The sequence below is a fragment of the Passer domesticus genome, chromosome 10 (assembly GCF_036417665.1).
Source record: "Passer domesticus isolate bPasDom1 chromosome 10, bPasDom1.hap1, whole genome shotgun sequence".
Taxonomy (NCBI): domain Eukaryota; kingdom Metazoa; phylum Chordata; class Aves; order Passeriformes; family Passeridae; genus Passer; species Passer domesticus.
The window spans coordinates 41,487,698-41,501,789 of NC_087483.1; the positions used below are offsets into that span (position 1 = coordinate 41,487,698).

The following is a 14,092-nucleotide window of genomic DNA, read 5'->3' on the forward strand; positions in this document are numbered from 1 at the left end:
TTGGTGGCAAGTGAGTTGTGAAAGTGGATTATGCCAAGGTGGAAGTGGATGTGTCACTACATTGTGCCAGCAGGCATGAGGAAAATGCCCCATGAAAACTGTCCAGCCTGCAGGAGGGAGGGTAATTCTTGTTTTTAAACCTTTCCAGAGTGCCCTGACAGCGACCCAGAGGGAGCTGGGCCAGCTGCAGGAGCTCAGCAACCACCAGAAGAAGAGAGCCACAGAAATCCTGAACCTGCTGCTGAAGGACCTGGGGGAGATCGGGGGAATCATCGGCACCAACGACGTGAAAACTGTGCGTGGGCTTTGTGCTTTGTGCTTTGTGATTTGTGCTTTCCCAGCTCCTCCTGCAGGGAAACCACCCAGCAAAGCAGGGAGTCCCACAGGGGCTTTGCCTTGGGAGGGGCTTAAAGCTCTTCTGGTTCCAAATCCCCTGCCTGGGACAGGGACACCTTCCCCTATTCCAGGTTATTCCACCCTGGTCTGGGCACTGCCAGGGATCCAGGGGCAGCCACTGCTGCTCTGGCAATCCCAGCCCAGCCAGGAATTCCCAATTCCCAATGTCCCACCCATCCCTGCCCTCTGGCAGTGGGAGCCATTCCCTGGCTCCTGTCCCTCCATCCTTGTCCCCAGTCCCTCTGCAGCTCTCCTGGAGCCCCTTCAGGCCCTGCCAGGGGCTCTGAGCTCTCCGTGGAGCCTTCCCTTCTCCAGGGGAGCATTCCCAGCTCTCCCAGCCTGGCTCCAGCCCTGGGAGCATCACAGATGTGGAATATGAGGATCCCGCAGTTCTTGTCCCAGGACATTCTGTGTAAATCCTGGCTGAGCACACAGGGGGACACTGCAGAGCTTTTTGTCTGGCTGGGAGTGATGCCCAGTAAAGGCTGACCTAGAACAGAGACCAGACAGAGCTCCAGAATAAAGCAGGGCTTTATTCAAAGGATCTCCTCCATGGATGCACCTCGGGCAGCAGCAGAGCCCAGCCAGGGCTGCCCCCAGGATGAACCCAAATGGCCCCAAAATGAACCCAGGATGAACCCAAATGGCCCCAAAATGCACGAGCGCTGCCGGGGTCTCTCCCTGGGCTCAGCTCTGCTCCATGTGCACATTGCAGTTCAGTGGCCAACCCCACTGCAGCCCCTGCAGTCCCACCCTGCTTGTTTTTCTCTCTGCAGCCCACGGGCTTTGTGCTCCTGGGCTGGGATTGGGATCATTTGTCCTTGGTGCCCAGCTGGAGCAGGAATTGTTTTGTGTCCCTGCTCTGTGCACAGAGCTCAGCAACCCTTCATGTGAAGCTCAGAACTGCACACTAAAGCAGCACAGAGCCTGAAACATGGAAAAGATAAACCTGAGGCATCAGGAGAGGCTCAGTGCCTGAGCTCACAATCCCCACAGTTATTCCCAGCTCAGTTTTTGGGGCCAGAGCCCATCTGGGAGTCACTGAACTGATTAATGGGAGGTCTGAATTCCCCCCAAAACAACACACATGTAGCCCAACTTATTCCCTAGCTGGTATGACCCAGAATTCCCAGAATATGAAAATACTGGCTTCTGAGGTGGCCAATTTTTGATCTGAATTTTGGTGCACATTTTGGCTAGCCCTGCTTTGAGGTTTGCCTTTGGCTCTGTGTGGTTTGGGGATACAGTAGAGGAGGTGGCTGCTCACTTTGTCACGTTTGCAGAAGAACAAAATGATGATTTCAGAGAAAATATTTGTATTGTCATTGTTAAATGGAAGCTTTCCATGGCCTGGAAAATCTCCTTGGTGGTGTTAATGCCATCCTTGTCTGTTTAAATCCACATGAAAAAATAGCAGTGGTTGAAAAGTGGCTAATTACATTTTTGAGATGTACGAACATTTTTGTTACTTTTAGTTCACTTTTTGTTGAGGTCCTGCCAAGGCTCTCAGGCCAGCAGCAGCTCCAGCCTGTCCTGCTGCAGAGGACACAATCCCTGCTGTCCCTGTGGTGCTGCAGCCTGCAGCCTTTGGAGATGTCACAGCAGCCTCTGGTGGCCGTAGGAGCAGGGACTGGGAGAGGGAATCTTTGAGATGGAGGCAGAGGCAGTTTGGTACAGGTTTTTGTAGGAACTGAGATGTCAGCACTTCAGGGGACAGCTGCCAGTGGAAATCAGGCCAGACTGAGGAGCGTTTGAGAATAATTTCAAATTTGTTGGCAATTAGCATCTTCTCCAAATGTGTCTAAGCTCAGAGCAGACTGAACATTTTGGAAGATGTGTCATTTTTCAGGATTTTTGGGAGAAGAAGCAGCACATGTTCCCTTCCCCTTGGCAGTGCTGGGAAAAAAGGGGAAGCAGATGAAGTTGAGCTGTGTTACTGTTCAGGGAGAACCTGCACAGCTCCTCAGCTGGAAGGGACCCACAGGATCGTGGATCCAGCCCCTGGTCCTGCACAGACACCCCAAAATCCCACCCAGGACATCCCTGGAGCACTGTCCAAACCCTCCTGGAGCTGTTGGGAATGTGCCCATTCCCTGGGGAGCCTGGGCAGTGCCAGCACTCTCTGGGGAAGAGCCTTGCCCTGATCTCCATCCTAATGCCTGGGTATGATATCCATTCACACAAATGTGAAATATACAAATAAGTAAAAATAAAATATACAAGATAAAAGGACAAATGAAGCCAAAAATTCTGAAAGAAGATGTCTCCTTGATGTAATAAGCACTCATTGCTTTGCGAAAGGTCCCAATTCTGATTTTTTGTCTTTCAAATATGAGTTTTAAGTTTTCAGAAGCGACTTATGCTCTTCTCCCCTGCTCCAAACTCTGTTTCTAAAATGACCTGTGTCCTGTAAAACCATGCCACACCCCAGGCGCAGCCTCCGGGCTGGCTCCCAGGGCAGGAGAAGCTCTGGGTGCGAGCAGCCGTGTGCTCAGTTGGCAGATGTGAACGGCGTGATCGAGGAGGAGTTCACCATGGCCCGGCTCTACATCAGCAAGATGAAGTCGGAGGTGAAGTCGCTGGTGAACCGCAGCAAGCAGCTGGAGAGCGCCCAGATGGACTCCAACAGGAAGATGAACGCCAGCGAGAGGGAGCTGGCGGCCTGCCAGCTCCTCATCTCCCAGGTGGGTCTGCTCCTGCCTCCTGCAGGCCCTGGTGGCCCTGCCAGCCTCCTTCCCCTTGGAATGTGTGTGCCAGCAGGGAGGAACGGGCCTTGGGGAGCGCAGCAGCGTGGCCTCGTGGGTCTTGTGTTGTCTGCTCTCTTTGCTCCCCGTCATAGTTGAGGCTGGGACAATACGAAGAAACACGCTTCGTTTTCAGAATGGAGCTGTTCAAACTGGTTTTGTTATGTATTTTTTATTATTTCTATTTTATACATTCTTACGAAGCTCCTAAGTTTAGTCGTTGGCCACAAGAAACAAAGTGCTCACTGGAATAGGCAGCTGCATGTTTCTCTTATTTATCCTTCTTTCTTGGTATCTATGCCAATGACCTTGGTAGAAAATTCTTTCAGGGGTAAACATGGATCCTCTTGTCAGGCTTCTCCATGGCTCACAGAAGTTGCTGTAAAACCTCTTCCACACCTCTCTGTCCTGGTTTAGGGCAAATTTGGGAGAAAAAACTCCAAAGGGGTTCCTCTAGAAAGTAGATTTAAGTAGTCCCTCTCCCAAGCAGTTTGGGAAAAGATTTCCTTGGAGAAAAGTGGAAAAAACCTGTTCATTTAACAGGCAAAGCATTGACCAGCACAAAAAATCAACACTATTAAACAATAAAACCTCTTGCCACTCCAAAAGAGATGACAAACTCAGAAAGTCCCCTTGGTGGGCTGTAGCTTGGCTCACTCAATCTCTTATCAGAAAATGTTCTACTCAATCTTTTTAATTAAGATGCAATAATCCAGACTATCTTAATTTTTATCCTCAATTAGGATCCAGCTCTATCTGTCACAGGTAGAGCTGTACAAGTATTTCCTGGGTGAATAAACAGGGGAAATAAGAGAGGATTGGTGTAAAACCAGTGGCATTTGTGGCCAAGCCACAAATAGGTTTTCATGGGGTACTTTTTGCAAGAAAATGAGTGAAAATTGTAGTGTGTCTGTTGCTAAAAACATTTTCATCTCAAACTGTGTCAAGGGAAATATAGGCTGGATATTAGGAAAAAGTTTTTACGGAGTGATAAAGTTCTGGAATGGTTTGCCTGGGGGAGATGGTGGAGTCACCATCCCTGGATGTGTTTAACAGAGCCTGGATGTGGCACTGGGTGCCAGGTTTAGTTGAGGTGTCAGGAAACAGGTTGGACTCGATGATCTTGAAGGTCTCTTCCAACCTTGTGATTCTGTGGCTGTGGTTTTGGGTGTTTTCACTACAAACTTTGCTGTTTTCTATTTACCCATAAGCCCTTCTAGTTCAAGGTTGTTGGCCAGAACCAAACCAGCAGGATGGCTGGGGGGAGTCCATCTGAGCTTTTGCAGGCTGAAGATCCCAAAGCCACCTCGAGGCTGGTGCTTTTAAAAACCTGCTGTGCTGCTGGTTTAACACCAATCAGGAGCTTCCAGGGATGTTTTGGGATTACTGCCTGAATTCCAAATTAGGCTACTAAGTGAAACTCTGAGAACACAGCCTGCTTTGACCTCTTAGCTCCTTCCCAGCCATTCTCTGTGAGTTCTCCCAGTCATCCCCTCTGGATGTGGAAGCTCTGTTTCCTCCCCTTTCGGTGGGACAGCTGTCCCTGAGCTGCCAGGGCACGGCCGTGCTCCTCCCCTCTCACTGCTGTTCCTTGTCTTTGAAGCACGAAGCAAAGATCAAGTCCCTGACAGACTACATGCAGAACATGGAGCAGAAGAGGAGGCAGCTGGAGGAGTCCCAGGACTCCCTCAACGAGGAGCTGGCCAAGTTACGCGCTCAAGGTACAGCCCTGGGGCTCGGCATTCCTGTCTTGGGAGACTCAGTTTTGTGTCTTAATGATGGGAAAAACTGTGTAAACCCCACACAGATCCTTTACCAAACAGCACCAATCACTCTTGCTGAATATTCTGTAAAATATACAAAAATATTTCTGTAAAATAAGCATTTGTCTGAATTTCAGTTGTCCCTCATTCCAAACAAAACTGCTTCCCTCAGATGGGCACAAGTTGTGTCTTTCCCAGCTGACTTCATTTTTAAGGTTTGCTTGGCTTTCCCCACCCAATTTCATGTGGAAAATGTGCAGGTATCAAAAGGAGCTCTTGTAGCTTTGCTAAGCTCCTGGGTTATATCAATTTATAACAGCCTTAAAATCATTCTGGATTTCTGCACGAGGGATTTTCCCTCTCTGAGGGAGCAGCAGGTGGGGACAAGACTTCGTAATTTTTAAAAATTTTTTTATCATCTCCTGCATTGTTAGAACAGAATCTTTACTCCATCTCCTGGAATAAATTAAATTTATTGAAAAATCTGAAATATAAAATAAAAACTGTCTCCACCTTTAAACAGAAAAAATGCACGAAGTCAGCTTCAAGGACAAGGAGAAGGAGCACCTGACACGACTCCAGGATGCTGAGGAGATGAAGGTAGCTTGGCACAGTGGAAATTTTGAGGGAATTTCTTGGTGAGATTGTTCATTGGGGTGGAATTTTGTCTTCCTGTTCACGTGGCAAAAAATTACATTGATTCACCTCTGTGTTACACTAATTTTTTGCTGCTGGAGCTGTGCTGAAGTCAATTTGCTCAGTAGTGAATGAGGCTGCTGGGGTTAATATCATTTAGGTACTTATAAATTTGATTTTAAAAGAGGCTACTTCCCCAGTGTTTGGCTGGAATTCGGATTATCTCCTGGAAATAATAATAAAATATATAAATCTGTTTTCTGGTATTTTTCCTTCGGAATGCCAGGAAATGTTTGCAATAATGAGTCGTGCTGATGGGGTTGCACATTGCAGACAAGGAAAAATACAGTTTTACAAGGACAGTGATGAGGTCTGCCAGCTGCAGAACTTTTCCCTCCATCATAAACATTTTAAGCAGTTGTAAAGTGATTAAAGCAGTTGTGATTAAAGTGCTTGTACTTTTCAGCTCCGAGGAAAAAAACAAAGTTTGTGTTAGCAGTCTAAAGACATAAATTGAGTTTTTCCTGTTGCTTGAGGCGTATTTACTCCTAGAGTTTAAATTTAAATAACAATCTCAATAGCAGGGCTGTGGATAAACAATTCTCAGAGGTTTGGGTTTTATTTCTGTACAGGCAGAGCTGTACAACTATTTCCTGGGTGAATAAACAGGGGAAATAAGAGAGGATTGGTGTAAAATCAGTGGCATTTGTGGCCAAGCCACAAATAGGTTTTCATGGGGTACTTTTTGCAAGAAAATGAGTCAAAATTGTTGTACATCTGTTGCTGAAAAGGTTGGATGAGCAGGCCCAGAGTTCGGTGATGACAGAAGGAAATGCCAGGCAGATTCCTGACTGGATTTTGTGGTTCCCCTCAAATGCAGAGGCTGGGGAGGAGGGAGCTGTGTGTCCCTGGGTGGCTCTGATTCCCTGCTCTGTGCTTGCAGAAGGCTCTGGAGCAGCAGATGGAGAGCCACAGGGAAGCCCACCAGAAGCAGCTGTCCAGGCTGAGGGATGAGATCGAAGAGAAGCAGAAAATAATCGACGAAATCAGGGAGTAAGTTCACCCTCCCCGTCCCTCCTCTGGCCTGGGATGTTTGGGCTTGGCTTTGTTGGGTTTGATTGATGCTTCTCTGCAAGTTCTGTCCTTACACGCAGCAGCCAACCCTGTAATTATTTTGCAGGCTGGATTACAGTGCCTAATTCTTTATTGGGGAGCTTTAACAAGGCCGTAAAAATTATAGAGTTTTGAAAAAAGGGTGATGTTGCACCTGCAGGTCAGGAGGTGAGAGGAGCTTGGGGCAGAGCAGGTTTTAAAGGATCATGGGATCATTTGGGTTGGAAAATCCTTTAAGGTCATTGAGTTCACCACTGAACCACATCCCCAAGAAGGTTTTGAGATTCTCACAGCAGCCAGTCCTGCCCCAACCATCGGAGAGTGACTCCAACAGCTCCTATTTTCACACATTTTTATATTTTTTTCTCACACACCAATGTGACTCTATTATATTTTCCTCCTGTGTTCTTCTTTTTCCAAAAATCTAGGCATTATTTTGTCATATTTATTTGTATGGCCAAAGATTAATTGTAGGGAAATGAGGAAGCAAGGCAGAAAGATGCCAATAACAATTTGGGTCCTCCTCTAAGGCAAACAAAACAAACCACTGAATTTAGCTCTCCAATATTTTAAAATAATGTCCTCCAGGTTCTTCATGCTTCATTTCTTCCAGAGTTATTCAGTAGAGAGTTACAGCTTTACTTTTCCTCTGCTCAATCCCATTTTGTTTGTGGAGATTTTCCCTCCCTTCCTCCTGAGCTGGGCTGACTTTTCCTTTCACATTTCCAGCATGAACCAGAAGCTGCAGCTGGAACAGGAGAAGCTGAGTGCTGATTATGATAAATTAAAAATTGAGGACCAGGAAAGAGAAATGAAACTGGAAAAGCTCATGTAAGTGCACAGTTTGGTATCCCTGAACCTCTTCACGTGTGGAAAATGTGCTAGGGAGAGGGATTTGTGTCAGAGTATTCACACTGAAAATATAATTTTAGTAGCAAAGCCAGCAGGATCTACTAATAAATAATTACCAATTACTTTCTATTTTTATATCACAGGCTTTTCAATAGTGGCTTTGATCCATACCAAAAAGAGATCATTAGAGCTCTGATTTTATAAAATATCCCAGCAAGTCTTAAATCTCTTAATTCCTTAATCCACAGCAAAACAAGCATGAAAGAAGTTGGGAATTTGTTGTGGAGTTTCTTGACTTTTTTGGGGTTTTAAATCAGATGTTTGAGTAAAAGCCTTTCCTGGAAATGAGAAAAATCCCAAGTGTGGACACAAAGATGGAAGTGGTGACTCAGTCTTTCCAGGTGATAAAATTGGATATTTGGGGCAGTGAAAAGCATAATTAGAGATGTGCAATTTGCTGCCACCTGCAGATGTGCTGCTCCAGGTGGATGCTGTTGATTCTGCTTTGTTTTTTGTGATTGATTTTTGTTTCATGTTGTGATCTTTCCAGACTCCTTAATGATAAAAGGGAACAAGCAAGAGAAGACCTTAAAGGGCTGGAGGAAACAGTGGTAGGTCTTAATTACACTTTATTCAGATTTTCCCTCTCTATCTGTACACCCTGGTGATACATATTTTAATTTTTGAGTAAACAGCTTTGAACTATCTAAATTAAAATTCAAAAAGGTTGGTTTTACCAGTTTTGGATAAATTGCTCTCTACAGTGTGGTTTTGGGGCTGGGTGGGGTTTATTTTGTGCATTCAGAGTGATTGATAGAGAGAAAATCCAGAGTTCTTTTCTCCTCTTACCAACTCAAACCCAAGGAGAACTTTTACACCAGAGCATCTACTATGTCCTAGTCATTTGTGCTTTTCTAAAAATTATTGTTTTGTTATTTTTATTCCAGGCAAGGGAGCTCCAGACTCTTCACAATCTGCGCAAGCTGTTTGTCCAGGATCTTACCACCCGTGTTAAAAAAGTAAAGCTCTGCTCTTTTAAACCCAAATCTTCTCTTTTTTTTCCCAGTATTCTTGTGATTTGCTGGAAGCCTTTAGTGCATGCATTTACAAAATGGGATAATGTCTTTTTAGTATCAGTGAGAAACAAGATTAAAGATGTTGTGATGTTTATCAGCTTTTATTTGGTCCTAATTTGATAAGGAAAATGTTGGTGGGTGAGGGAAGTGAATTTATCCAGTGCAGTTCAGCTACAAAATTCTCAAAGATGATGACCTTCAGAAATTATTTAGTATAACTTGATTTTCCTATTCAGGATCCCCCCATAATTGTTCAGTAAAAATAGCTTGGGGGTTTTTTTTGTGTAAGGTGAAATGCGATTCCTAAAAATCAAACCAAGACTTAAAATGATTTCTCTTAAATCTGGGGCTCTGTAAGACTTTTTTGCCTTTGGGGAGCTCAAATTTCCAAGGAGCTGAACTTCCCCTTGAGTTAGTGCCTGCCTTTGCTGAGTGCTGCAATTTTGTGTGCAGAGTGTTGAACTGGATAGTGATGATGGAGGTGGAAGCGCGGCGCAGAAGCAGAAAATTTCCTTTCTTGAGAACAACCTGGAACAACTTACAAAGGTTCACAAACAGGTAAAGGTTCCTTTCTCCTCCTTTCCCCTCCTTTCCCTTCCTCCATCAAAAAATGCACTTTTTTAATATTTACAAGGGTAATTTTGGAAGGTAACTTGTCTGAGGAAAAGCTACCCACTAAACTCCTTGGAATTGGGAGCTAGAGCTGCTCTTCCCACTCTCTGTACTTCTAGGAATGTGGTAAATAAGGAAGTTTTTTCCTATGAAAATAGATCGGTTTGGCACTAGGAAATACATAAAAATAGCTGTTTTCTGGATGGATTGTGCATCCCCAATTTGACTCGTGGCCTGAATCTGCTCAGAGGCACCCTGGAGGTGGTTGGAGTGGATTCAACCAGCAGAGTTTTCAGTGAAAACAATGGAATTGGGGTTTTCTGTGCAGCTGAAGGGCTGGTGCCTCCCTGGGCTGGTCCATTTGTGTGTCCTCCCTCCTTCATGGAATTCCAGTTTCATACAATCCCAGATCTGGAATTAAAGCCCATCCAGTCCTATCCCACGTGGGAATCCAGTCCAGCCCATCCAGTCCCATGTCCCACACCTTCCACTGTCCCAGGCTGCTCCAAGCCCTGTCCAGCCTGGCCTTGGACACTTCCAGGGATCCAGGGCCTCCCCACCTTCACAGGGAAGGATTTCTCCCTGAAATCTCCTCTCCCACTATGCTGAAGCTGTGTGCCACTGATCAGGTGCACAACACAAAGCACTAAAGCTGTTTTGATTTCTTTTTTGAGCAGTGGCATGACAGTGTGCACTGCACTCTCCTGAACTGTATTAGTGACCCACACTCCCAGATTTGCTTTAATTATTTCTGTGGAAGTGCCCAAAGAGCAGGAAGTGCTGGACTGTGACAAGTGTCTGCTAAGGTTTGGGGTTTTCAGATTCCCAGGGAACAGATGGTTTCAAGACCTACTTTCTAAATGTGGAAACTGGGACATGTTCAGAGTGGTTTTTCTTTTACCATTTTGCCTTTTTTTTTTGCACTCGTTTCATGCATCTGCTGGCTTTCAAATGTGGATTTTTATAGCTCTCATTAGCGTGTATTTACTCAAAATCAACTTGGAATCCACATCTTGTAGGAAACTTTCAGAGAAAAGTGACATTGGACTTGATACCATCCTGCTTGAATTTTGTATCACAGCTATTTCACACAACAAGGGTTCAGCACTTGCAGAAAAAGCACATTGTGACAATTTTTTTTAGCTTGTTTGTGTTTTTCTCCAGCACTAAGCCTGGCCCAGCAGGTGTAAAATGCTCTGATTGTTAAACAACGTGTGAATGTCAGGACATGCTGTTGCTTTGCTGCATTATTAATGTGGTTGTTAATCCACTTTTCGCTCGAGAAAAAGGAGAATCACTCCTTTGGAGCAGATTTCTGTTGACTTCCAGCAGTGGTGTAATCTGTTCAGTAGAAATTGTGCTGGCTTTTCTGCCCTTTTGGATCAGTTTTGTGTTTATTAAAAATCAATCCTCTCTTGGCTGTTGCTGCATGGGAGGTCAGATGTGATTTGTATCATTGATAGACCTTGCTCAGGTTCATGTTAAACTGAGGAGGTGCACGAATTCAAAGTTGCCTATAATCATTATATTTGTAGTTGCAGGCCTAAAAGTGATTTCTTAGTGAATTTCCCAGTTTTCCCACATGGCTGAGTAGGGAACACAGAGGTGAACACATCAGAACCACTGGAAATTATGCACTTGGGGTGATCCCTGGTGTTGTCTGTAAAACTATTATTTTAAAATAATGAGGTGATCGAGGATTTGCAAAATCCTGGAAATTTCTTTGTTCTACTGCAGTTTTGGATGTGTAGAGAAGCAAATCTGGCTGTCAAGTGCTTTGCAGTAGCAGGGCTGGTCCTGGAGTCCTCATCTTTCAGGATCAGCTCTGTGGAATCTTGCTGAATGGAATAAACTCTATTTTTCTTTGCTCTTTCTGGACAGTTTAAATGAATATCACTCCTCAGCCAGAGAAGTGAATTTTATGAGTAAAACTGAGCTTGGATGATGCTCTCAGGCACAGGGTGGGATTGTTGGGGTGCCCTGTGCGGGGTAAGGAGCTGGACTTGATCCTTGTGAGTCCATTCCAGCTCAGGACATTCTAAATTTCTATTTAACCTAGGATTTTTACATAAATTTCTGGAATAAACCTGTTTTATTTTAGTACATGACATATGGAGAGCATGGTGGCGTTTTCTCTCTCCTCATGAGGGGATTTTTCCTGCCATTTTTCTGAGGAGATTTTTGCCACTTTCTTTTGACCTTGTGGGTCCATTCCGGCTCAGGACATTCTAAATTTTTCTTTAAATTAAGATTTTGACATTAATTTCTAGAAGAAATCGGTTTAATTTTAGTACATGGATCATGGAGAGCAACCAGTAGCATTTCCTCCCTCCTTGTGAGGGGACTTTTCCCGCCATTTCTCTGAGGAGATTTTTGTCGCTTTCTTTTGACCTTGTGGGTCTATTCCAGCTCAGGACATTCTAAATTTCTCTTTAACCTGAGCTTTTCTCATAATTTCTGGAATAAACCTGTTTTATTTTAGCACATGACATACGGAGAGCAACTGGTGACGTTTTCTCTCTCCTCGTGAGGCGACTTTTCCCGCCATTTCTCTGAGGAGATTTTTACCACTTTCTTTTGACCTTGTGGGTCTATTCCAGCTCAGGACATTCTAAATTTCTCTTTAAACTAAGATTTTACATTAATTTCTAGAATAAATCTGTTTCATTTTAGTATATGACATATGGAAAGCATGGTGGCGTTTCCTCTCTGTGAGGTGACTTTTCCCGCCATTTCTCTGAGGAGATTTTCGCCCCTTTCTTTTGACCTCCTTTTATTTTGCACGGCTTTCCCCCACAGCTGGTACGTGATAATGCAGATCTTCGTTGCGAGCTTCCTAAGCTGGAGAAACGCCTTCGAGCTACGGCAGAGAGAGTTAAGGCCCTGGAGAGTGCACTGAAGGAGGCCAAGGAAAACGCCATGCGCGACCGCAAGCGCTACCAGCAGGAGGTGGATCGCATTAAGGAGGCCGTGAGAGCCAAAAACATGGCCCGGAGAGCACACTCTGCCCAAATTGGTGAGGACATGGAGCTAAAGGGGCTGCCCACGTGCTTCAGGCTCGGGTGGTTGCTGGGGGTTGAGGGGAGGGAGGAAAACATAGGGGTTGCTTCTCCCCTGCTGCACAGGAATCTTCAAAGGCCTCGCTTTTTCATGGAATTTGCCCCACCTCGAGTTTAAAGAGGCTCTGCTGTTCCACTGGGTAAATAAAGGGCATAATGGGTCTTGTGTGCCCTTCTAGTGACCTGAAAACTTGTCTCCTTAAATTAGTCTCTGACTTTCTTCCTCCTCCTCCCCCTGCACGCTCCCTCTCTGCTTTCATTCTTTCCTTGCCTTGCTGAACCTTGTCCATTTCTCTTTTTTCCCCCTGATTACTCCTCCATGTGATTTAATTCCAAAAAATCTTCCTTTGTACTCCAGATATTGATATATCTCCCAGGCACAATGTAAAGCGTGCGCACAACAGAAGCATGGGGCAATTCTTGGAATGATTTCTTGGGATTAAAAAAGATAATGGTTTAGATGGAGATGACAATATTGGGATATTAAATCTTGAGGGAGAATCACACAGCACAAAGTGTCACCTCCTGAATACTTCCTCTTATAGGGAGCCATCCAAGCTTTGTCATGACATCTTCTGGAATGGTGTAAATTAGACATAAAAACTGCCTCACTGCCCACCAAGTGACTTCCCTCTGTTGTTGGACAGTCCAGAATCTTTGCAGATCCAACACATGGGAAGGTGGAAGGGCTCTGCCAGCAGGAAAAAGGGTCTGCTAGCAGGAAAAAGGATGTGCCAGCAGGAAAATGGGTGTATTTGTTGTTGGCCAAAGCAGGGAGTGCTGTGTTCTGCACAGCTGGATCAGAAACCACTGAGGTGGGAAACAATAGGGTTTCCCTTGGAGGAGAAGGGGAGGTGGGAAGCTAAAATGGGAAAGGTAAAATGTCTTGTTTGGTCCCTCCTTCCCCTGTGCAGCCAAGCCCATCCGCCCTGGTCACTACCCAGCGTCCTCTCCGACGGCCGTCCACGCCATCCGAGGGGGAGGGATGTCCAACTCCAGCTACTACCACAACACCAAATAAACGAGAGGTAAGGCCCGAGTAACTTACTCACCTCTTCTCCCACTGATCACGCAGTTCCCTTGTATTTCATCTTGCTTTTAGGAGACTCACAGTAATTTTTTTTCTGTTTTTAGTAGTTGTTTGCTGATAATTACAATACTCGTTAATTGAGTGCCTGTTAAGAGGCTTTGCCAGCTGCTGAGGAGAGGTTTTATTTTAATGACTTAGCACTTAGAAGTTTTTTAAAAACTGCTCTGGTAAATCTGGACCAAAATTCACACACAGAGGTATGAAACTCATGTAGTAAAAATACAGATCCAGAGGTTCCTTCCCCAGCATCATCTTCTGCTTTCTGTACCATGGATGTGTTTCCATGTTGGGATATTCCAGCCTGGGATAGGGGTAGAGCAGCTGTCAGTGGCAACAAGCGACATCTCCAAATTTGAGTGTCACCATTTGGCACACTTTGCACTCTTAGTTCTCTTCATTAAAATAAAAAAAAATCCCTAAATATTTTACTTTAATTGCCAGGGCTTGAGAGTTTCTCCTAAGCAAAACATGAGCAACATATTCCCAGGAGACTGTTCCATGGACTCCATCCTGCCATTTCTTTCTTTACATGCTCATTATTGGAGAGACTTTTTATCTGCATTATTTTACATGATCACTTTATGCCACAGACATGCCAAGAGCCGGATGGCAGCGGGTGGCTGTGAAAAGCAGCCTGGGGACAGCAAACTTGTCCCTCCAAGTCTGGCTTTCTGCCCTCCTTGAGGATTAATTCTGTCTCACAACTCTCTTTATGGTCTGTGGTCTCCTTGAGGCATTCTTGGGTGTTTTT

The 14,092-nt window shown here is 45.0% G+C and overlaps 1 protein-coding gene across 2 annotated transcripts in view; it reads left to right on the plus strand.

Annotated features, from left to right (window-relative positions):
* KIF5C (kinesin family member 5C) overlaps window positions 1-14,092 on the plus strand; it is a 76,583-nt gene that overhangs the window by 56,246 nt on the left and 6,245 nt on the right. For both annotated transcript variants that reach the window (XM_064435317.1, XM_064435318.1), the window contains exons 15-25: window positions 149-295; window positions 2,892-3,080; window positions 4,744-4,861; window positions 5,427-5,503; window positions 6,483-6,592; window positions 7,382-7,483; window positions 8,055-8,115; window positions 8,452-8,523; window positions 9,034-9,138; window positions 11,992-12,208; window positions 13,166-13,279. In XM_064435317.1, coding sequence (XP_064291387.1) covers window positions 149-295; window positions 2,892-3,080; window positions 4,744-4,861; window positions 5,427-5,503; window positions 6,483-6,592; window positions 7,382-7,483; window positions 8,055-8,115; window positions 8,452-8,523; window positions 9,034-9,138; window positions 11,992-12,208; window positions 13,166-13,272 — 1,305 coding nt within the window. In that variant the 3' untranslated portion in view covers window positions 13,273-13,279. The remainder of the gene's footprint in view (window positions 1-148; window positions 296-2,891; window positions 3,081-4,743; window positions 4,862-5,426; window positions 5,504-6,482; window positions 6,593-7,381; window positions 7,484-8,054; window positions 8,116-8,451; window positions 8,524-9,033; window positions 9,139-11,991; window positions 12,209-13,165; window positions 13,280-14,092) is intronic.